At 39.0% G+C, this 25,637-nt stretch overlaps 2 protein-coding genes across 3 annotated transcripts in view; both read left to right on the top strand.

The window, feature by feature from the left end:
• Positions 1 to 5,156, top strand: part of LOC125457041 (suppressor of tumorigenicity 14 protein homolog) — a 56,513-nt gene extending 51,357 nt beyond the window's left edge. For both annotated transcript variants that reach the window (XM_059650269.1, XM_059650268.1), the window contains exons 11-12: positions 589 to 707; positions 3,871 to 5,156. In XM_059650269.1, the coding sequence (XP_059506252.1) occupies positions 589 to 707; positions 3,871 to 3,881 (130 nt within the window). In that variant the 3' untranslated portion in view covers positions 3,882 to 5,156. The remainder of the gene's footprint in view (positions 1 to 588; positions 708 to 3,870) is intronic.
• A 3,610-nt stretch (positions 5,157 to 8,766) lies between these two features.
• LOC125457039 (ATPase MORC2-like) overlaps positions 8,767 to 25,637 on the top strand; it is an 86,338-nt gene continuing 69,467 nt past the window's right edge. Inside the window, exons 1-5 of the mRNA XM_059649998.1 lie at positions 8,767 to 8,870; positions 12,080 to 12,228; positions 12,318 to 12,371; positions 14,994 to 15,028; positions 24,027 to 24,095. Of these exons, the coding sequence (XP_059505981.1) occupies positions 12,164 to 12,228; positions 12,318 to 12,371; positions 14,994 to 15,028; positions 24,027 to 24,095 (223 nt within the window). The 5' untranslated portion in view covers positions 8,767 to 8,870; positions 12,080 to 12,163. The remainder of the gene's footprint in view (positions 8,871 to 12,079; positions 12,229 to 12,317; positions 12,372 to 14,993; positions 15,029 to 24,026; positions 24,096 to 25,637) is intronic.

Here is a 25,637-nt window from a genome sequence, read left to right as displayed (position 1 = left end):
GGAAAATGGGCAAATTCCCCACTTCACGGGATGATCAGTTGCATAATCCGTCAACTATATTAAAATAAGGCTCAAGGGTTAAAATCACCTGGATGGTTTACTGGCAACATCAAGTCATAATTGTTCTCTAACTATGCATCCAACTTCAACCCTGTTAAACTCCAGAACCTTGTTTAGTACAACAGTAAGTAGTTCATGTTGCAGACATTTATTCCTATGATAGCAATGTTTATACAGCTTCCTGGTATACAAACCAAACCCTGTAGATCAGTAAATGGCTGAAGGCCACTGTGTCCTTGCTCCTTTTTTAATTTGTAAGAAGTGCCTTGGTTTAAATAGGTTTTAATAAATGAGACCATACCTAAGCTTAAGTACTAATTGATAATACGAACATGTGACTATTATAGTTTTACAATAAAAAGAAATAAGTAAAAACAACTATTCTTGATACAAAAATTAAAATTTTTTAATGGCAAGAAGAGACTTGATGACATAAAATCACATGGTTTAAAGATGCTGAGAAGGTAATCATGACATACCCAAACTGTTTGATTCTGTCAATGATTTTTACTTTCTGATCTTCTGCAGATTCTGTGGAGACCACAAGCCATTTTTGTTTCATAGTCATAGTTCCAGTTTGCAAATAAACTTTCATTCCAAGAAAATGTATGCACAACATTTTGCTGCTGATTACAAAGCCACAGATGGCAAGTATTAAAGTTTTTTTTAATCTTTTCGCTTGTTAGATCCATAGCACTTCACTAATTCCAGAGCTTAATCTAAAATATACTTAAGTTGTTACAATTGAAGATCAAATATTTTTAAATAAAAGCTGGTCTGAAATGAGATTTCTACAGAATATGCTGATTTGTATGTAGTATAGGACAGTTGTGGGTGAAGAATAGAACAAGAAAATGATCTATTAAACATCCAGCTTTTAATGTCTACTGGATTTCAGCTAGAAAATGGATGACATTCATACATCCATTTTACAAGGGTGGCATGCTGAACTGATTTCCAAAGAATGGAAAAGTATTACAGTCAATAGATATTCCCATGAAGGAAACAAGTAGAGCTCCCTGAAAGAGTCAAATGAAGCAGAAAAAGCTGCTTATATCTGATGTCAGGTGGATAATGTAACTGAGAACCATACTGAATATTGAAGTTTAAGGAAATGAGTAGGTGAATATTTATCAAGGGAAATCAAGAGATTAGAAAATAGATTGACAGTTAACATGAAAGGAAGTATAAATATTTCCTATAGGCATTTAATTGTACAAGCATGCAAAAAGACTAGACTAGACTATTGCACTGAAGCAGTGGACACAACTGAGGTATTCAATGAGAATTCTGCATTTGTCCTTATTAAATAACATGATGGTTCCCAACAGGAGATAATATAGACACTTGGATAGGTTTAAAAATTGGTAATTAACAGACTAGCTGTACCTAAAGTTGATAAGACACCAAGATGAGATGAAATGCATCCAAGAATACTGAGTCAAGTAAGGCTAGAAATTACACAGGCATTGGACGTTAGCTTCCAATTCTCCTTGTATGAAGTGATGTTGCCAGACAAATTAATTTCAACAAAATAAAGTTGGTTGAATGTGGTTTAACAAGAAAAGGGCATAAGAATCTTGCTCCATTGAATATAATCATGGTTGATCAAACTCTTCGTGGCCTTTTACTCATCCCATTCGCACAGTACTGTATGCCAACTAGTAATGAGTATTGAACTGACTTGCTGGAGTTAAGGTAGCATAACTGATTTGGATAATGTAGTTGATCTGGTATGCCTATACTTCCAAAAAGCATCTGATAATGTGACATATAATGGAGTTATCAGCAAAGTTTGTTTTTATTCATTCATGGAATGGGGATGTCATTGGCTATTGTTAGAGCACATAGAATAAAAAAGGACGCTGGCATGATTGGTTTGAAATTGGTTGAGTTAAGAGGAAATTTTGTAGAGGTTAACAGGGTTGTTTTAAAGACTGGGAAATTATACAGGATGATTGCCTAGGAGAATTCCTTAGGCTCACTACTTTGATAAATTAGTGACCGAGATTTAGGTGTTCACAGCACAATTTCAAGTACAATTTCAAAAAAGTACAGTAGCAAATGGGACCTGAGTGTATTGTACAAAAATCAATGAAGGTGACAGGACAAGTTGAGAGATTTAATAAAGCATATAGGATCCTGGGGTTTTATCAGTGAGGCATGGAGCAATAAAGTCTGATCAATACAGGTTCTGTCTCAAATGGAGTCTAATGCTTAACATCCAGTTTAGAAAGGACATAAAAACACTACAGGGGACACTGAAGAGATTCATGAGAATGGATTGAGGGATGAGAAACTTCATTTATATGGATGGAACAGAGAAGCTGCGAAGTTCTTGGGAGAAGACACAGATGTTCAAAATCGAGGTCTTGAGAGAGTAGATGGAGAAACTGTTACCATTGGCAGAATGATTGAACACAAATGGCACCTGTTAAGATGACTGACAAAAAGATATGATTGCATGAGCAACAAGTGTTTGGAGTATGGAATGGACTGCCTGAGAAGGTGGTGAAGGATGATTTAACAATGGTTTTTGAACAAAGATTATAGACAATTAGCTGAAGGAAAAAAAAATTGCAGAGCTAGAAGTGTAAGGTGGGGCAAGTGGGGCTCTGTATCATTGTTTTGGTAGGAGAAAGTGTCAGCCCCAAATAAGGATATTGGAAACTGTAATGCTAGACCATAGCTGTGTTTGAGTCCCTTTAAGACTTGTTGCCATTCCACTATCTTCCAGGCGATGTTACACTTGAAATTTCACAGCCAAATAGAACAAGCAATATTTGGTTGACTTTGATTTTCTTTCTCCCCCACTATAAGTTACTTACCCTACTCAGCCAAATGAATACTAGATGGGTAGAGAGTGGGTTCCTAATTTGGATGGAATATTCTTCTCTTTTCAGAATATGCTTGTCAAAAACCAGCAACTTGACAATCAGATTTATTAACCAATTACACCCTTGTCATTTTTAGGAAAAGCTATGCATCAATTAGTTATTACAATGGCTTAATGTGGATAAAACATTTGAGACATCAATAAGATATAGTAAACTTACAAGCTCTTCCTTACTGACCTTATTTGGATTACTAACAGTAGGTCTGGGCACCACACCGTAGAAAGGAGATAATTGGCCTTAAAAGGGAGTACAATGTAGGTTTACAAAAATGAAATCTAGACTTCAGAGATTAAGTTGAGGAGACTGAATCTAAATTAAGTTTATTTTTCCTCGAATTGAGAAGCTTAAGTGGTGATTTAACAGAAGTCTTCAATATATTAACAGGAAAGGACAGCATAGATAAAGATGAGCTGTGCACAGGTTGGGAAATCTAGAACAAGGGGTTCGTCTTAGAATTAGTGCCATAGCATTCAGGAGAGATGTTTGGAAACACTTCTCCATACAAAGGATGTTAGATGTTTGGTGTTTTCTTCCATAAACAGCAGTGGATCGTAGATCAGTTATTAATTTTTAAATCTGAGATAAAAATTTTTTTGCTAAACAAAGGTATTAAGGGACATGGACCAAATACAGGTATGTGGAGCTGGGCCACAGATCAGCCAGGAATGGTGAAACTGGCTTGAGGGGTGAATGGACTACTTCTATTCCTATGAAATTGTGTTCTAAACCAGTCGAACATTGATTAGCACCAACATTTGTCTTGAAATTCATATCATTCTCATTTTCACCATAATTTAGGTATATATTCATAACCAACTAGAACACAGATTATATTTTCTTTCGTACAGATTTATTTAATACCAGGGGAACAATGATGTAAAATTCTTGACATAAATTTTTTTTCTTCTGACAGCACATGTGTAATTATCTAAGTCATATTCATGAAGCAAATGGATGGGAAGATTCTATCCACACATACAGATTTCACCATAAGTCATCACAGATCTACAAGCAAGATTCAAACTATTACTGCTTGCAAGGACATTGTTTTAACACTGCAAACTCTCAAACTCTGAATGAAATCTGTTTCCATAGCAAATGGTATGCCAGTGAAATTTTCTGCAAACTGTGTTACCAAAATGCACTGAGGAAGATTTTGAGAAGGTTTTTTGTTAAGCTACCAAATATACCAATGAAGAAAAGATTTAAGGAGGATCAATACGTCCAATCATAGTTTTGAATATTAAATAAGCAACACCATTCCTGATCCAATGTTTTAATTCACTTAATGTATGTTGAAGATTCCAATGCAAGTGTTCAGCTGCTTCTATATTCTTTAGTTTCCTACTAATTTGTGACCCCTCAGAATTTCAAACCACTTCCCAATACTGTAAAAGAAGCATCGTGGACTTCCCTGAATCAACTGTTTTTCATGGAATGATCATTGCAGCTGCTTGATGAAACTGCATTACATATTGTAACAAAAAGACTTGCATTCTGACATCACGTTTTACAACCTTGGCAATAATCCCAAAGTGCTTTGAATACAGTCACTGCTGGAATGCAGAAAATATGTCATAGTCCCACCTCCATCAAAATAATATTCTGCAGGATTAGCAATAGTATGAATTAAGGTCATAAAATTTCTAGGCTGTACAGCCTGGATTTTGAATGCATTGCTGTTGGAAGAATGGAATTTTAGAACTGCAAGGATCATATTCTATGTCAGTGCTAGAGAATGCCTGGCACATCAGGGGAAGATGCATAATACAGGCAATTAGGTGTGTATAACATGTATTAGAAAATGTTGGTGAAATGAAGTAGAACTGGCAGCATCTGTGGAGCGGCAGAGTGCAATATGACTCTTGGTTGGAAGATAAATCGTATGACATTTTCTTCCATTTATGTCCAAGATCTAATTGGACATGAGAGCCACTTCTGTATATCACATCCAGTGTTGATGCAAAGGGTTAGACTATGCTGTAATTTGCTTTGCAGTGTATTGTAGGCTGGCTATCAGCATTACAAGGTTCCATGGCAAACCCTTTTGTAAGCGATTCTGGTTCAAGATGCTGCCTTTTGTTGCAGAAGAAAAAATTGCTTTCTTAACTTAAGAAATGTTTGTTTGTATTTCAAACAAAAATCTAATTAATATTTCCAATAGTTAGTATATTGTAATTTTTATGGCATTTAATCTCTTTTGGCAAACCTGTGGTTTTTGGTTTTTAAACCCAACAATAATTTTGATATTTATCAATTACATATATTTATAGAATATTCTGTATTGAAATCAATATTTTTTCATTAAAATGCTGTTTTGCTACTTGTGTATTCATTTAAATAACAGAGCATAGGCACCTTGACCAAGGTAGCATGCTTGTTTTCAGAATACTTCTCCTGTATTGCTAATCCCAGCTCAGCATGTACCTCCAGACGAGCAGAGTTTAGTGTTCCAAGTCTGTCCCTAACATCATCAAATCCTGCCCTTTTTCGATGTAACAGCTCAACTGTCTGCCTAGAGGGCCTCCCCGAGGGCTGTAATGATTCACCTGATGATGCTTCCTCACAGTGGACAACCCCCTTTTTGGGGAATTTTTTTTACCCTGTTCCACCACCTGTTTTATGCTAGAAGGGTCTGATTGTGGTTAAAAGATGTAAATTAAAACTGACTGACATGGGAAAGAGTTCAAAGTCATCATTGTATAGTTACAGGTGATTACAATAAATGAAATAAATAGCATGAATGATTGTGTGCCAAATGGTTGCAAGATACTTAATTGTGACCAAGTAATTTGGGCTTCTCTATCCCTTCCCACTTCCAAGGGCCATGAACTGTGGTGCACGACAAAGCAGGAGAATGTCACTGTCACTTTCTGCTGTTCTTGGGGTGGTGATTATTGGAAGGGCACATCCCACTTCCTCCCTGTCTCTGCTAAGTGTTCTGAAAACTTCTCCTTTTTAAGTACCTTAAGTAAAGAGTTATAAATGTGACAAATGGATTGTGAGGAAAGGATGGAAGGATAACATTGTTGGAGTGGTATTAGGGGATAAGTGTTAAGTTGACGGTCAGATGCAGATGAGTAAAGATGCATTGAGTGAAAGGGGATTGAGTGGAGCAGCAAGCTGAGTTGGTCTGAGGAACAGTTGAACAGGAGAAATGTTTAGTGAAGTAAAGAAAGGCTGAGCATTTGGATATGACAAGCCTGTCACCCTTTTCTGCTCTCAATGTTGGTAAACCTTTTTGACCTTGAGGGATATTACTCCTCGCTTCATCTGTTCTGGTCTTAACTGCTTAATTTCGGAAGCTAGCCTCTTCCTTCCACCTGTGGGGAAGAACCTTTAACTTCCTGGGGTCCTTACTGTCAGACTTTCAGGAATGCTTAAGATCCAAAGTACAGCTTCTGCCATTTTGAGGCTCCATCATTAAAGTTGCTGCATCTGCCTTGACAGTTCGTAGCAAAGATCTGTGATGCCACCTGACGGGGTTTCATTTAAATTGAGGCTTGAAGATTCTAGACATGGTGATATCCACATTCTCCAATTATGAGAACCCAGGCTAATACTGTGGCTATGTTTTTAAAAAGCCATGGAAAATCCCTGTTCACTAACTTTTTCAGTTTGCTGACCAGTAGCTAACTTCATCACTCCAAATGGGTTTATCAGTTAAAATTCTGTTTGTTATTTCAATGACAGACAAGGTTAACTTCAACCACTTCCTCCTAACTCTCCTCGCTTATTCCACCTTCCAACTTGCTTTCCTCTGCATCTGCCCCTGCAAATTATGCTTCCATTGATAGTTATGTTGGGTCTGACAAAATCAGGTGACATTATAGTTGAGAACATGTTACAATTTGATTAATGATGGAACTGAATCAGCAAGGATACATAGTGAGGAATTTCCAAAGGATTACATTAAGTGCCTCTCTTTCTTAAAGATCAATATATTCCTGTTTGTGAAATGCAGTGATATTCGTTTACATATGGCCAGTGAGGTGGTAGTTGCATGGGTTCTAAATTTCCTCAATTTGGGCAAAGTTCCATTTGACTGGAAAATTGCAAATGTAATTCCTTTCGAAAATTGAAGAAAACTAAGGTAAGGTCATTTTAGGCCTGCTGGATCATAGGTCTGCTCTCTCATTAGAAAGTGACAACTGAAGGTGGTTTAACCTGATATCACCCTGCCTGAGGTGAGGGGAGAATTTGAGAAGCAGAGACCTTCATGGTAACCTTAACCAATGCAGGAATTGAACCCCTGCCGCCGGCATTACTCTGCATGCAGAGCAGCCATCCAACCAACTGATCCTACAGGCCTATTAACCTTAGACGTACGATATCAAATGCTCTTAATATACATTTTATGCATGTGTATTTAGAACAATTCAAGGTAATCAAGCAAAGAAAACTGGCTTCTTTGAGGGAAATTGTGTCAATTGGGCCTTTTTTTTTCTTAAGAAAAGGCTGGCTGACATTGTGATTTAGTCATAGTATTTGGATTATTCCTGCCTTATTTTACCAGTCCTGTGGCAACAGACTGAGAGGCAAGTGGGCTTGTTAAATGGTGGCAGAAGACATTGGGATAGAAACTCAGATCTTCTAACTATCAAGAAATATTTCCACAAGTAGTAAATAGCAGTGGCTCAACTGTCTATGGACTGGAGGTTAGCAAGCAATTATTTGAACTAATTGGTCAGTTAACAGCTGTCTTACCATGACACTGGATTTTACTCGCATAAAGAAAGACCTCATAACCCCCTCCCAGGTCAGATTGGTTTTACATTCAGAAGATTTCCTGCCTGGTGATCGTTCTTTTTTCTGCCTACCGGAGGAACTCCTGAGAGGCATGTCCAATACTTTGGCTCCAGCACTATCACTGGAAGGTTTACCTCTCTGATAGCTGGGGCCTACCTGCGGTTAACATATTGAACACATTTCTTACCCACCTTTCAATGGAATTCTCAAAATGGACATATGCTCTGCTACTCCCTATTGCCTTGGAAGCAAGTAGGACTTGAACCTGGACCTCCTTGGCTCAGAAACAGATTGCTACCACCGCACCATAAGACTTTAAAAGCAGTGAGTTTTATGTGGTTGATGTTGAGGAGGGTGCCAGCCCATCAGCCCTCTAATTAGGCCAACAGGTTGGAAAGACACGCTGCTATGCTAATTTGGCAAACAGTCTGGCCTCTCAATTGGATGCCAATGGTAAAATAGCCTCTCAGTTGCACCATCCATACTTGAAGACTCCAGATCTGCTTTCATTCTTCACAGCAGGATTTCTTGCATAAAATCCAGTCTATTGTGCGCAATCTTTTAGGCACACTGTATTTAAAAATATTTGGAGTGTTTGAAACTACAGTGTATCCAAATTATGAGGGAAGCTTGCAATCTGTTTTCACCAGGGATATGATTATGACTCACCCATGAAAAGAAAATATGAAACATCATGCATGCTTTCCCACGGGCAGGAAATTACAAACACGCTGGTTTAAAATGATTAAGCCTCAAGAGAAAATGAATTTTGGGAATGTTTACCTGACAGTTGAGCCCCCATGCAAACTGAAAAGGAAGAAAATCCTCCATTGACGGGAAAAATGTCTATTCGCTTCGTGATTGTTTCCAATGCATATCTGGAGGGCGATGGAGATGGGGGATTAATGTCGAGGTTAGTTTATTGCAGCAGGCCGATGCTCACGCGCGCTCAGCCAGGTGCCGAGAACCACGTGCCAGATGAGGGGCACGTGCCGTCAGCTAATGGCAGCGCGAAGCTTCCAGGTGGGCGTTACCGCTAGATGTCCCAGAGACGCAATTTCCCTGCCCGGCAGTGCAGGCCTTTCCTAGGTCACATTTAGTTTAATTGGGAAGTCATAAGTTTCTTTTTCTCCCCAACGCCTCCTCGCCAGTTATTTTAGAGAAGTATGCTTTTATGTTTGTTCTCGATTTTTATTTTCGACATCGTGACCCTATCCTTCACGGCGAGTTTACGGCCGTTATCTAGAGCCCGCAAGTTTCATTTTCCTTGCGGGAGTGGGCTGCGCGTATTTTGTGTTAATTTTTCTTTCTGGTTTGCGTCAGCAGTGCGATGGGAACTGCGCGGTAGTCATGACCCTAACCCAGGACGTGATATCAGTTATGTGACTATTGCATTTGCAAGCATTTTTCATCAGTTAGCATGGTCGGTTTGAAATTGTACGGTATTTTTCCAGATTAACGCAGTTTTAAAAATGAATCAGGATACAATCCGTAACTGAGAACAAGTTAAAATGGTACTACGAAATTCCAGGTGGATAGGATGGTATTTCCATGATTTTGTCGCATTTTTTAGTCCCAGATTTCAAGAATCTCGCAGTGTTTAGGGAAAAAAAACCGTTTACCATTCAATTTTTGATCAGTGTCTGAATCAATCAGAAAATGAAGTTTTCTGCTAGGTGTATCTGTTAAATTCCACACTGAGTTTTGACAAGTATGTTTTTAAATTGCTACGTTTCGTAATGGTAAGAGACCTTGTGTTATTTTAATTTGGTTTCAGGTTGAAGAGTTGATATTTGATTTAATAAGTCAACAGCTACTGGGGTGTTGGTAGGAATCAATTCTTGAGTAGATTTGTAGCTTGAGTTGTGGATACTGTGGTTGGTTTGCTCGCCAAGCTGGTTTGTTGGCTCGCAGATGTTCATTACCCTGCTCGGTAACAGTGCAGTCTCTGATGAAGCATTGTTGTGTTTTCCCACCTGGTTTTTAAACTCTGGTGCCCATTGGATTTCATTACCTCATTTTCAGTTTTCCTTCACAGTGGTATGTATATATAGGGCCTAATTCTATGTATTTGTTGACGGCCTTCCTGGTGGAGATCCAGGCCTCTAGGAATTCCCGTGCTTGTCTCTGTTTGGCCTGTTCTAGGACCCAGGTCTTGTCCCAATCGAACTGGTGGTTTTCCTTATCCATGTAAATGGAGATGAGTGAGTATTGATCGTGCCTTTTTATTGCTAGTTGGTGTTCCTGTACTGTAGTGGCCAATCTTTCTTCCTGTCGGTCCGATATAATGTTTGTCACAGTTCTTGCATGGAATTTTGTATATGGAAACAGAATGGGGGGGTGGAGGGGGCTTGTCCCTTTCTATGGCCTCCCAAAGGTGAACAAACCAGAAGTGCCCCTCAGACCTATAGAAGCCCTCCCAGGCACACCAACACACGTCAGCCAAGGAATTACAACGAAGGCAAAAGTACTTCATCAGCAAGTTACCCCACTCAATCCACTCAGCCCAGGAGTTCCTCAAGGATATAAAAATACACGATGATGAGACCATGGTCTCACTTGACATTACTACTCTAGTCACATTGAATGACATACCACTGGCAAGAGAAACACTAGCAACACGACTAAAAGAACGAGACCAAAGTGACACCATCTCCACTGAAAACATGCTAAAACTACTGGCCCTGTGCCTCACGACCCACCTTACCTTTAATAGCCAATGTACAAACAGATCAATGGGACACCCATGGGGTCACCTATTTTCGGACTAACAGCAGAAGCGGGGATGCAGAGACTCGAAAGCATAGCCCTTCCTCAAATCCAACCCAAACCATGGATCCGATACGTGGACAATACTTTTGTCATCATCAAATGGACCAAACTAAAGGAGATACACCAACTAATAAGCAGTATTCTCACCAGCATCAAATTCACCAGAGAAGAGGAAAAAAATGAACAGATCCCATTCCTGGATGTCATGGTAGAACGCAGGACCAATGGGGTCCTGATGAAGATACACAGAAAAGCCACACACCCTGACCAAGTAGTGAATTTCAACAGTAACCGCCCCAACACCCACAAATGAAGTTGCGTGAAAACACTATTTAAATGGGCGGCAATGCACTGTAGCAACCCGGCATACACCAAGATGAAGAGGAGTACCTCTACCAGGGTACTTAAGACAATGAACACCTGAACAACTGGATCACATGAACATCAACAGGAAGATATTGCACACCCTAACACACTCATCACGCTACCAAACATCAAGAGCGTATCCTACCTGACCACAAAACTCCTATGACCGTTGGGCATCACAGTAGCACAAAAACCCACATCAACTGCTAATTTGAACCAAAGACTTCTAACCCACTATGGACAGAATCGATGTAACATGCAAAATTCCATGCGAGCATTGCGACAAACTTTACATTGGACAGACGGGGAGCAAACTGGTTACAAGAGTACATGAACACCAACTAGCAATAAAAAGACATGACCAATACTCGCTCATCTCCATTCACACGGATAAGGAAAACCACCAGATCAATTGGGACAACACCAGGGTCCTAGGACAAGCCAAGCAGAGACAAACACAGGAATTCCTAGAGGCCTGGTTATCCATCAAGAAGACCATAACAAATACATAGAATGAGACCCTACACATACACCACTGTGAAGGAAAACTGGAAATGAGGCAATCAATTCCAATGGACCCCAGAGTTTAAATACCAGCCAGGAACACCACAACACTTCATCGGAGGCTGCACTGATGATGTTATCCATCGGGTAATGAAACGTCTGTAAACTAACGAACTAGGTCAGTGAGCGAATCAACCACAGCACTCAAAAATTCTTAATATTGAATAGAGCACATTGAAATGCCTGGATTAGACACTTTATAAAATTCTTTTCAAGGGACGCAGATGTTGATGGAAAGGCCAACACTTATTGCCTATTCCTGATTTGCCTTGAATTGTATGCCTTTTACGAGCTAATCAAGAGTAAAATACATTTCAGTGGAAAAGCTCAGTGTGCCTGGTAGCACCTGTAAAGAGAAATCAGAGTTAATATTTAGGATCTGGTTACCCTTCCTCAGATCTGCTGCCAGTCCTGCTGAGCTTTTCCATCACTTTTTCTGTTTTTGTGTCTGATTTCCACAACAGCCATAATTCTTTTGGTTTCTAAAATACATTTCGGTGCATGTTGTCACATTTAAACCAGACCAAGTAAGGACACGTGAAGGACCTTGGTATAATACCAAATTAGATTACTCACTTTTCACATCTGTCCTTATGATTTTAAAATAAAATCTTACAAGCTTACTTTGAGTCTTTTTTTATAAGTCATCTTGAGTTCCTGATATTTTACAGAATAAAGCTGGAGAATCTTAAAGTGCTACCTAAGCTCTTGGCATAACTGGAAAGTTATGGTGAAAAGAGAAAGTAAGGATAAAAATGACTGACAAGTACCAAGAATTATCCAGAGCACAACTTACTTGTGACTACCTTCATGCAAACTCGTAAATATGACTTAGTAATTTTTTAAATATTTATTTACATTTTTGACCATGCAAAGAAAAGCATAGGTACATTTTTTCCACACTTCTAGGATCACGCATGACTTCATCTTTGGAGCATTGGCAGAATTGGTGGATAATGCAAGGTAAGTCTTGATAACTAAGAAAGATAGCAATTGAATACTATGCTTTAAATTTAAAATATCTAGCTGACGTGTATTAATTGAATAAAGTCATGGTCCATTTTCATTTGAATCAATAAAAAGTCTCAAATAATGGGAAATAAGCACAATGCTGGGAATGTTCAGCAGGTCTAACAGCATAGAGGGAAAGTGCTAGGTCTGATGTTTTCCAGAAATTGGAAATGCCAGAAATGGGTTTTCTCCCACCTTCATTTGTTTAATGAGGAAAGGAACAAAAAGAAGGCCTGGAGAGATTCAATTACAGTTTTACAGCTCAGAATTAAGCCATTTATCCAATTACATATGGACTTGCTCTCTAAACAGGCATTATGACTTAATGCCATTCTCCTGCCTATTCCTCATACCCTTGTACATTGTTTCCATTCAGATATCGATTTAATGCCCTCCTGAATGCTTTGGTTGAATTGCTTCCACCGTAATTACAAGCAACGTATTCAGTTATTCTGTGAATCAAATCTGAACTACTAAAAGCAAAAAGCCTCCTCTTGCTTTACCTTTTCTTCTTTAATGCCTTTCTTCTATGCCTTCTAATTCTTGGATTGTTTTTGAGTTGCTTCTGATCTACCCCCACCAGATCTCTCATCATTTTGAAAACAGTGCATTGTTTTCTTGTAACCTTTTTTTGAAGGAAAATAGCTTCTACCTTTTCAATTTTTCCTCATAACTGAAATTCTCATCCCTGAAAACATTCCCATAATTTCTCCTGCACGGTCTCCAATACATTTGCATCCTTCCTATAGAGTGGTGTCTAGGACTGCACTCGATGCACTCTAACAAGTATCCTGTACAAGTTTCACATAGCCTCCTTGCTCTTGTAATCTATATCCTATTAATAAAGTCCAGGATGCAGCATGCTTTGTTAACTCTTTGCTTCACTTGTTCTGCTAACTTCAATGATCAATACATGTATTTCCAGAGGTTCCAGTCTAGGATTTTAAAGTCACAGTCAACTTAAATCTATTGTTAATGTTAGCAAAAGGAATTCTGGTGTGAGTACTGTATAAGGTTTCTTGGGTACACAGGCTGTTTTCTTTTTTGAAACGTGTAAAGGAGAGTTTAGGATAAATGGAATTAAATGATTATAGAACATATACAACATAGAACATTACAGCACAGTACAGGCCCTTCGGCCCTCAATGTTGTGCCGACCTGCCATACCGATCTGAAACCCATCTAACCTACACTATTCCATGTACGTCCATCATGTATTTAAAATTTTAAACTTGTGTTATAAGTAGAGCAGTTTATTCTATTTAGTTTCTGCATGATTTCAGGAGGAAACAGGAGCACCCAGTAGAAAGCCACGCAGACACAGGGAGAATGTGCATATTCCACACAAACAGTTGCCCCAAGGCTGGAATCAAACACTGGTCCCTGGCACTGTGAGGCAGCAGTGATCTGAGTCACTTCATTGTTAAAGCAAAATCTGAAATGTTGAGGGCTTCTGTCTGTGAGAAACCAACTTGCTAAAGCCAAAAATTATGATCAGTCAAGCCAGATTTCAATCTGAGATCTGATTTTCCCAGTAATAACATCAGCTGGGATGATAATAGGACATAAAGAGCCCTGTTATAAGGTTACGTCCTGTTATAAGAGCATAAGATAGAGCAGTGGAATTAAGCCATTTGGCTCATCAGGTCCTCTCTGCCACTTGATCACAGCTGATAAGTTTCTTAATACCACTCTCTTACCTTCTTCCTGCAACACTTGATACCTTCACCAAACAAGAACCTATTTATATCTCTATCAAGTACATACCAAAACTTGGGCTCCATAGCCTTCTGCAGCAACGAGTTGCACAGATTCAAATTCCTTTCGCTGAAAAAATTCCTCCTCATCTCAGTTCTAAAAGGTTGTTCCTTCATTCTGAGGCTGTGCCGTCAGGTCCTAGTCTCTCCTAGTAGTGGAAATGTCTTCTCCATGTCCACTGTATGCAGGCCCCTCGATATTCTGCAAGTTACATTCAGATCTCCCCGCTCATGCTTTTAAACTCCATCAGCTACTATCCTGGAGTCCTCAACTGCTCCTCACGTGATAAGCCCTTCATCCATGAGGTCATTCTTCTAAATCTCCTCTGGGCCCCCCTCCAACACTAGCACATCCATCCTTCCAGTCAATTCTCTATCCTTGCCCTGAACACAATAGACTCTTATTTAGCAGCTCCCTATGTGGCACCTTGTCATTGACGTTTTGGAAATCCAAATAAATCATGTCTACTGGCACTCCTTTGTCTAACTTGCTCATTACCACCTCAAAGAATTCCAACAGATCTATCAGATATGACTTCCCCTTCATGAAACTGTGTTGACTCTGCCCCAATTTAACATGCTCTTCCAAGTTATAACTTGTGTGTTTTTTCCAATAGTTTCATGCTATGTCTGCTGAGAATTTTGACATCTTAAAAAAAAAATTATTTTAGTAAATTGCTGTTTTTTTTCTGGGTTGTAATATTGTTTTAATCATTTCTAATCATTGCTTTATTTATTGAACTGAACTTTCAAATCATTAGACTATTTTTGAAAGAAAAATATGAAAAGGTATAATAACATTATAATGTACTTGCAGAGATGCTCAAGCAACACTTTTGAACATTTATACAGGTGAGCCACAGTAACTAAATTGAATTGGGTAGTGAGATGTGTCCTAACAATTCATTGGCAAAATTAATGCCTTTCTGTTGGAATAGGTAGTTTGATATGACATTTTATTAATTGATTTTCTGTGTTTTATTTAAGTAGAATTAATTGATTCCTTTTTTTCTGGACTTGCCTTTGAATAATTTCGAAACTTTTTAATTTCTTCTTCAACAATCCCTATGTGTGGAAGCAGGCCATTCAGCTCATCGAGTCCACACCAACCCTCAGAAGAGCATTTCACCCACACCCACCCCCCCCATTACCCTATCCCTTTGACCCTGCATTTCCCATGACTAATCCACTTAACTTGCACATCCCTGGATAATATGACCAATATAGTATTGCCAATCCACCTATCCTGCAAATCTTTGGACTGTGAGAGGAAACTGGAGCTCCTGCAGGAAACCCATGCAGACATGGGGAGAATATGCAAACTTCACACAGACAGTTGCCTGAGGGTGAAATTGAACCTGAATCCCTGGTGCTGTGAGACTTAACCACTGAGCCACCGTGAAGCAGTTCTTTGCAGGCTTATGTCACGTTTTTGTCTTTGTATTCAATCACCCTATGTAGTGCTGTTCTGTTAGCATATTTTTCATAGACTTATGAACCTTAGGTGGTGACTTTATGATTGTACAAACCTGTGCCACCAAATTACTTTGCTTGTCTGTGACTTAGATCCGATTCCCATTTAGTATGTTAGCATTTGGTCCATATTGTCAGTGTCCTCTCACTTAATGACATAGGCACCACAGCGATCGGCTCTCGGCCCTCTTTGGCTTGTCATTTGTATAAATTATTTGGATGAGAATGTAGAAGGCATGGTTATTAAGTTTGAGACTGACACCAAAATTGGTGACATAATAGACAATAGATTTTTCTCAGATTACAACGGGATCTTGATCGAACGGGTCAGTGGGTTGAACAATGGCAGATGGAGTTCAATCTGGATAAATGCAAAGTATTGCAATTTGGTACAATAAACAAAGGTAGGGCTGATACAATTAATGGTAGGACTTGGTTATGTTGTAAAACAGGCAGCTGAGGTGCAGGTACACAATTATTTGGAGCTTGCATCAAATATAGAAAGGGTGGTTAAAAAGCTGTTTGGCGTCCTTGCCTTCATTGCTCAGTCCTTTCAATATAGGAATTAGGAAGTCATGTTGGGGTTGTACAGGACATTGAGGCCTCTTCTAGAATGTTACGTCCAGTTCTGGTCACCCAGTTATAGGAAGGATATTATCAAACTGTAGAGGGTTCAGCAGAGATTTGCCATGATGTTACTGGGTATTGGAAAGTTTGAGTTGTAAAAAGAGGCTGGGACTTTTTTCACTGGAACGTAGAAGGTTGAGCGATGACCTGATAAATTTTTATAGAATAATGAGGGGTATAGATAGAGTTAATTGTAGTTGCCTTTTGCCTAGGATGGGGGATTTTAAAACTCGGGAGCACGTTTTTAAGGTGAGAGGAGAGAGGTATTAAAAGAAAATGAGGGACAAATATTTTACACAGAAGGTGGTTCATGTGTGGAATGAGCTTCCTGAGAGAGTGGTGGATGTGGGTACAATTAATGTTTGAAATACATTTCTATAGGTACAGGAATAGGAAAGATTTGGAAGGATATGGACCAGGAGCAGGCAGGGCAGACTAGTTTAGTTTGGGATTATTTTTGACATGGGTTGTTTAGACCAAGGGGTCTCTTACCATGCTGTATGACTCTGACTGTGGTTGTGCACTACATAAAGTGCTGAAATCTGTAAATGGTGCAGGACTTGCATTTGATAATTCTTGATGTGGTCCATGCAGTGTGTTGTGCTGCAAAGCATGCTTGTGGAATTAGTACCACTACACAGCTAGATAAGTCAAGAGTCAGCTCAGCATCAATTACACCGGCTGCGTTGATGCATGCCATAGAACCGTGAATAACAAGGTCCACTGAATTCATGTGTTAATAACTCAGCTGAGGAAGTGCTCAGCTACCTGACAAGATAAAATTTCTGCAGCCGTCCACCACTTTGCCACCTCAACTAGACTATATAGTGACAAGCTTCCAATGTCCTCATGAGATGTTTCTGGTTTATTTCTGCTCTGGCACAGTTTGAGAATACTATTTATAGCTTTTGGAAATCTTTTGATGAATTGGTGCATCCACTAATACAAACTTACATATAGATTAGAAACTGGATTAGAGACTCAGTCCCACAAGCCATTCTGACATTCAACAAGATCAGTGCAGGAGTGAGAATTAGGCCAGACCATTCAGCTAGTCCCTTACCACAAGTAATCCTTCCACACTGCCCTTCCTACTGTCTGGTGACTCACTACTTGCTGACCCTAAAAAAAATCTACTATCCCAAGTTCACAAAGTGCCAGTACCTGCTTTGTGGGTGCAACTTTAAGATTCAGTGATGATGTTTCTGTCTGATTGCTTGGGAGTTACTTTGACTGGGCAGGCATCACACCTTTGGTATCTGAAAACAGAATGAGGACTGGAGTGTTGGGATGAGTCAGAGGGTGACTCTGAAAGCAACCGATTTGGGTCAACATCAACTGTAGCTTGGAATTCCACATTGCAGATTGTATCATGAGTGTTTAATGGGAGTTGAAGTGACATAAGGTGAGAACATACCATCATTCTGAACTATCATAGAATCCCTACAGTATGGAAACAGGCCCTTCAGCCCAACAAGTCCACACCGATATACAGAGCATCCCACTCAGACCCATCCCCCATAACCCACCGAATCTACACATCCCTGAACACTGGGCAATTTAGCACTGCCAATCCCCCTAGCCTGCGCATTTTTGGAATGTGGGAGGAAACTGGAGCACCCGTAGGAAATCCACGCAGAAATGGAGAGAATGTACAAAGTCCACACAGACAGTCACCTGAGGGTGGAATGAAACCCAGGTCCCTGATGCTGCGAAGCAGTAGTGCTAACCACTGTGCCGCCATGCCGTCCTATCTCAGCAATGTTAGATTCTCATGTCACTGTTGTGTTGAGACCATAACGCAAAGCATAATCCCCACAATAGGTGTGTCAGTCTTTGCTTCTGACTTTTTCCTTTGTTACCTAAAACAATGGAAGAATGTTAGTAAGTATTCTGTATGTGTTTGGATAGTGCCTCCCATAGCTCAGCATCTGGCAGGAAAGATAGATGGGAGGCTGACATTGTTTGAATGAGTGAGTGGTTTACCTGAATGTAAGGCCTGAACACTGGCTAATTACTAGAGTGTGGTGGATTGATTGTTGAAATGTTGTTGGTATGCTAGATTCACAGCTAATTTTCTTCATCTTTGTGAAGACATTCAACTTCTTCTGGCAACACTGCCTTTTTAATTTTTGCCATACTTCTTGCATTGATCTTCCTCCCTATTCTACGCTCATGCATGTTGGAGGATGTAGATTAATGGCTTTCTGGCCTTGTCCCTCATGGAAACATTGCATTTCTCATTCTGTTACTTTTTCAGCACCATGTTTGCGATCCTGGAAGCCCTCCCATTTCCTTTGTTTCCAGTTCCAATGCTTGCTATTAACAGCAGTTCCCTTTATTAGCGTATCGTTATTTGAGGGTACCTTACTTTGAATACTGAAGGGCTCTTGTTGTACAGTACTAATATCCTTACCTTTGAGTCTTGAGACCCAAGTTCCAGTCCCACCTGCTCCACTAGTGTGTAATAACATCTCTGAACAGGTTTATTTGAAAGTACCTAGCCTTGAATGCTGTTGAGTGCGCATGCTGAAAGTAAGTGTCCCAACACCCTGTTCAGCTGCATCCTACAACCAGGTAAATGGAGGCAGCACGAACTTTGTGTGCTGCCTTCTCAATAGGACCAGTGTCACATTATGCCTCACTGTTTAACAAATTAGCTTAAATGAATGAATAAAATCCCAATGACATCACCAAAATGAACAAATTACTTGCCATTCAGAACAAAGGCATTCTCATCAAGTTTCTTTCAATTACAGAGAAAAAGTACTCATTGTTGCACTTAACTTTGAACAGTAAAGTGTGTGGATTTCTAATCAGTGAAATTTAAACCATGTCCCTTCAAAACACCAAATGCATACATGCTCATTTATGATTGAGACAGACAAAAGGTATGCAGTTTTTCCACATATACTAAGTGTGGAAAGACTATAGATAAAGCAAGCAACATTACAAAGGTCAAAAGTCCAGACTGTAAGGGGCAAGTGAGTTTTCTGAGCACTTCTGATTTTTTTTCTTTGCAGCTATGTACTGTTGCCTATAAGGTGCTGCCATCTTTCAATTTGATGGGTAAACCTGGGTCTTCTCAGATACATATAATTTCATGTTTTCTTGGGTTTCTTCTGTCTTTTCCCCACACATATGTGTGTGCGTACACATTTTCCCTCTGAAAGCATTCAGTGTTTTCCACTGTCTACTACTCTGGGACTTTGAGAGGCAGAGTACGATAAAGCTCCATCAGAGGGCTGTTGTCAAGTAGAATTTCCTTGACTCAAAAGATTGTTGGTGCCTTTCACTCTCATTCTCCTTCTCCTTCTTCTTTTTCCAAAAAGCAACATTATACTACTCGGAGAACGGGAACTGCAGATGCTGGAGAATCCGAGATAACAAAGTGTGGAGCTGGATGAACACAGCAGGCCAAGCAGCATCTTAGGAGCACAAAAGCAAATGTTTCGGGCCTTGACCCTTCAGGCCCAAAACGTCAGCTTTTGTGCTCCTAAGATGCTGTGTTCATCCAGCCCACAGTTTATTATACTACTCAGGCCAACAACATGCAAAACTCAATTTTCAAGCTGCAAAAGACTTTCCTGATACTCCAATTATAGCAGCCAAACTTCTGTCTTAGTTTATAGTTCCAGAAAATGAAAGATGTGGCCTCTTGCATGAAGTAGTGGTTTAATCTTGAATAATGTGTGGTGTGTTTCCAAAAACCCTGATAAAGTTAAAATGAATTTATTTTAAAGTCATTAATGTGTGCCCAATACTTACAATAATCCTAGGGCAGTTAAGAGCCAACCACATTGTAGGTCTTGAATCACATCTGGGTCAGACCATGTTAAAATGGCAGATTTCTTTCCCTAGTAGATAATGTAGCAAGTTAAGTTTGGTATATGCAAAACCTCTTTGACACAGGTATAAGAATCTTTGAGTTAAGTATCAAGCAGCCTGTCTCAGGCTGGCTTAATGTTTCTTTTGTGGTGTTACACATGAGCAAAGTAGGAGCATAAAAAGACCATTCAACTTCTCAAGCCTGCTTTGCAATTTAAAAACATTGCTGACCTTGTGTTTCAGATTCTATTCCCATATATCCTGAAAATCCTTGATTTCTGTGATTTAAGAATATATCTGCGTGCCTTTAAAAATGTTCAATGACCACCACCTTCCAAGTCTTCCTTGATGTGTGAGGGAAAAAGTGTCTTCTCAGGGAGTGATGAGCCCGAAATGCACAGAAAGCATTTGATGCTAAAATATTGAATGTTTTAAAGAAAGGTCATAGGAAGAAACCAGGAACTGGGTATTGAGTTGGATGATCAGCCATGATCGTATTGAATGGTGGGGCAGACTCAAAGGGCTGAGAAGGCTACTTGTGCTTATATTTCCTATGTTTTGTGATAGATATCAAGCTAAATGACATAGTTTCCTGTACTCGTCCTCCTTCCTTTCTTGAATAGAGAGATTATATTCGCTAAATGGAGCCTTTCCTAAATCTAGGAAATTTTGGATGATAGTCACCCATGCATCTACTACCTCCTTTTTATTAATCTCTTTTAAGATCTTGATGAAGTTTGGCAGAATCCAGAAACCTGTCTGTCTGCAACTTTATCAGTTAGCTTTGTACCACTTCCCTTGTGATTGTAATTTCACTGACTTTACTAATGTCATCCTACTTCCTGATTTTCAGCTATTCCCTGGAGTGTCAGAGGCTGAGGGGGTGACCTTAGAGTTTTATAAAATCATGAGGGACATGGGTGGGGTGAATAGCTAAGATCTATTCTTCAGGGTAGAAGAGTTCAAGGTAGGATAACATAGGTTTAAAGTGAGAGGGAAAAGATTTAAAAGGAACCTAAGGGAAACTTTCTCACACAGAAGGTGGTGTGTGTATGGAATGAATTGCTAGAGGAAGTAGTGGAGGCTGGTACAATTACAACACTTAAAAGATATCTAGATGGGTAGATGAATAGGAAGGGTTTAGAGGGATATGAGCCAAATGCTGGCAAATGGGCCTGGATTAATTTAGGATATCTGGTCAGCATGGAGAAGTTGAACTGAAGGATCTGTACTTCTCTGTGACTGGAACATTTTTTACATCCTCTGAAATAAAGATAGTGAAGCAAAATATTTGTTTATTTCATCTGTATCTCTTTGCTTTCTGTTATGTTAACATCAAAACATGTTCAGAAATGTGCAGTTAAAAACTTATCAAAGACCAGAGGAGTTTGGTCCTGTAACGAGCCCATTTAAGGAGTCTGTTACAACTTGACGATTAATTTCACTGTCTGCTCAAGGATCCATCTTAGAAGGTGCTATTAGCACCTTTTGCAATTACAAAACATTTCAACATTCCCTTTGTCCTCCGTTCCAAGTTTGACATAAAAAGTGTGTGCCCTTACTGTCTGTTTACAGGCCCCATGCAATTGTATGCACAAAATTTCACAAGTGATTTGGTTTCATTCACTGTAAAATTCTGGAACTGTAGCCAATTTGCGAGTGATGTGATCTATTGCAGCTGTATTAGTTTAGCAAATCATTTTAAACTTTAAAGTTTTTATAATTGTTTTTCATTTCTTAAGGTCATGACAAACTAGGACAAATTCCTACAAGAGACGTTGAGCACATGATATAATCTCACGATCAATCAGAAGCAAGTTTTGCAAAGCATTCAGCTTATCTCTGAACCATTTCAGGAATATCTTAAGTCTTAGTTTGTATATCTCTCTAACATCCTGGCCAGTCTCTCCCCCCGAAGCTGTTGAATGAGGTCTAATTTATTTATTATGTAAATTTATTTTTTTTGTAAACTATGTAAGTTTATTTTTGTAAATTACATAATTTTTAAAATTGTAAATGGTGTCCCAGTGTAGTTTTGGCCTCTCAATGACGGACTAGTATCAACAGTCAGCTGCACGTTAGTGCTTTGATAGCCAAGCTATCCTCAATGAGCAGCCTTTGACTAATTAAGTGTTATTGATATCATAACCCACAAAGAATCACCGTAGTAATCATTTTAAACAAATTCAGGGATTGAATTTTCGTCATTAAAACTTGAGCAGTGATGAGCATTTATGTCTCTGATCATGAAAACATGCGTCTCTGCCTGTTTCAAATTCACCCACAAAAAATGGCAAGGCAGCAAAACAAGTCCACTAATATTACTGTGTAAAAAGGAGCCATGCGACAATATCAGTGGAGTCGGGGGAGGTACTGCCATATTAATAATGTATCTTGACAAGATATCAGGAACCTAAGGCTAAAATTATGGGCATGGTGAAATTGAAATTCAGTTAAAAATCTGTAATTTATACAGTCACAACTAGATGAACTTTTATCATTGTGTAAAAACGCAGTTGATTTGGGAAAGAAGCTGTGTCATCCTTACCTGATTTGGCTTCAGTGATTCCAGATCCACAGCAATGCAGTTGACTTTTAATTGCCTTCTAGTCAAGTAATTCACTCAGTTCAAGTGCAGTTATGGATAGTAAATGCTAACATAGCCAGTGACACCCATATCCCAGGAACAAATAAAGAATAACATTTTTCTGGCATTAAAAATGGAATGTGTACGTTTTTTAATCCTCATCGCAGTCTCGTAATGTTTGATTGAATAATTTTATTTATCCTTTTTATATTAAGCGACTGTAATAGTGAGGGCTGTGGAGACAGTCAGACCTGCCTCCATAAATATTTTTTGTTTTCACTTGCAAGAGGGGAAAAAAGGTTTATTAACTGATCCATTGGTTGACCCATTGAAACTTGCCAGCGTAAGTTTGAGTAAAGACTTCAACAATCTGAAACCTAATAATTGTGACTCTAGCAAGCTTTTTTTAAAAATAGCTAACAAATTCAAAATGTGGGAGGGATGACTATTTATTATTTTTATTATGTTTGCTTGTTTACAGTTTATGGTATGTTGGTCGCTGGGAATGACTATAAAACTGATTTATTGTCAAATTGTGATTGCAATAAGAATGAAACTTGCAGGGTAGAATTCACTTCTCGGTAGAGGGAGAGCCTCACACAAACCTTTTTAAAGTTATGTTCTTAAGTCCATAATGGGATTTTATTAATTTTTTGGTGGTGTGTTTTTTTTACGCAGTTAGTAAATGTCTTTGCATTTGTTAATGAGGAATATGGTACATGCTATAAGATAAAAACATGACTGCTGTTGAGGTAGTCAGTGATCTTGAATAATGATCAACATGAGAAAATGGTTAAGTACCATTAGTGGTGCCTTCACAAAGTCCTTCAAGTCCTGTGGAAGCAGGGCAGTGCAGTAGCGATATCTTGTCCAAAGTTAACATGCCCAGCTTCAAGGTGGTAACCACTCAACCAGTTCCACTGGATAGAACATGTTGCCGGGTTATACGCCTGACACCAGCCTCCTAAAGAAACTGTCTACTCGGACCTTGATTATGGCAAGAGACTCCCAGAAGGATAATAGAAACAGTTTCAGGATGTCCTGAAAGCATCACCAAAGACACTAGACATCCTCACTTACTCAAGGGAGTCCCTGTATTCAGACCATCTAATACAGACAGGGTTTTTTCAGGAGGGACCAAAATCATCGAGAGACATTAAGCTCTCAACAGATAATCTTTGCTGTTATTTCTGTATTCAGATGGTGAAACTAAGTTTCGTTCTAACTTTAATTTTATTCGAATTTTTTCAGTTTATTTTCATCCTAGTCAGCCATGGAAGCCAAACTTTAGGCTGAATTGATTTGATTTGACAGCTTTTAACTTTTATGTTTCAGAAACCAATGATGAAATAAGAGGAGGGTTTATGCTGTGTTTTCTGGATAATGGTATTGGTATGAATCCAGGTAAGTACATTAAAAGTTCTGTTGCCTGACTCTGAAAATTTGCCATGAGGCTTGCCTGATTGTTTGCTATTGGTTTTGAAGTGAAATTTTGGATCACCATATCAGTTTAGTTTTCTACTGAGGTTATGGCAACCAAACAGTCTGAAAGCATATAGCATGCAAACAGACTCTTTGGTCAATTGTACATGCTGACCATGTTTCCCAAATTAAACCAGTCCTATTTGTCTGCGTTTGGCCCATATTCTGTTAAACCTTTTCTATTCATGTACCTGTCCAGATGTCTTTTAAATGTTGTAACTGTACCAGCGTGTACTACTTCCTCTGCCAGTTCATTCACATGCAAACCACCCTTTATGAAAAAGTTGCCTCTCTGGTCATTTTTAAATCTTTCTCCTTAAAATTATGCCCTCTGGTTTTGAACTCGGCTATTCACCTCACCTCTGGCCCTCCTGACCTTATGAATGCTATAAAGTTACCCCTCAATCTCCTTCTCTCCAGGGGAAAAAAGTTCCAGCCTATCCAGCTTTTCCTTTTAACTCGAACCCTCCAGCCCTAGTAACATCCTTGTAAATCTTTTCTGTACCCTTTCCAATATAATAATATCCTTCCTATAGCAGAGTGACCAGAACTGTACACCGTACTCCAAAAGTGGCCTCTCAAACATCCTGTACGACTGCAACGTGACATCCCAACCCAGACTCACTCATCTGAGCAATGAAGGCAAGCATGCCAAATACCTTCTTTTGCCACCCTGTGTCACTGTGACACCACTTCCAAGGAATTTTGCACCTGAGCCCATAGGTCTCTCTGCTTGACAACACTCACAGGGGCTTACCATTAAATGTATAAGTCCCGCCCTAGTTCATCATCTCAAAGTGCAACACCTCACATTGATCTGAATTAAACTCCATCTGCCAAAACTTGGCCCATTTGATCAAGATCCCTTTGTAAACTAAGGTAACCTTCAATGCCTGTCAAGAGTACATCTGTTTATATTATTTACATTTTTATAAACCATATGCAACACAAAGACTTGGTAAATTTTGGACAAATCTAGACCTTGGAGAACCATCTTGATGTGTACTTGGTATTCCCCTATTTTAGTATTAGTCTTCATAGAGTTGTACCCTGTTTGAAAATGAATCTTAGAACTTGAGGATTGCATAAACTAAATTCAGCGTAGTTTGCTAAAGAAATAGAGAAAATAAACTGGGGAAGCCGCACTGCTGAATAATGGGAAAGACAAATGAGATGATAGTAGTAACTGAAATACTACAAAATGGGATTTTGAAAGAAAATCAACTAATTAAATAAAGACGCATGTATTAGAACAACAGTTCAGTTTGAAATTCTAACTGAATGTTATCATAATAAATTAGTTATTCCTGTACGTAATTTGAAAGAAATATTCAAATATTTTCAATATATTCATCATGGATTAGTGAACTAAAAAGTCTGGACAGATTCTGCATGTCAGACATTTTTGAGGAGAGAGAACAAGAGTTCTGGTTTTGAATCCAATCAGTTGTATTATGGATTTGG

This window comes from Stegostoma tigrinum, chromosome 12 (assembly GCF_030684315.1).
Source record: "Stegostoma tigrinum isolate sSteTig4 chromosome 12, sSteTig4.hap1, whole genome shotgun sequence".
In the NCBI taxonomy this organism is placed as follows: Eukaryota; Metazoa; Chordata; class Chondrichthyes; order Orectolobiformes; family Stegostomatidae; genus Stegostoma; species Stegostoma tigrinum.
Note: the sequence above shows the minus strand (reverse complement) of the source record. Positions and strands in the feature narration are given on the sequence as shown.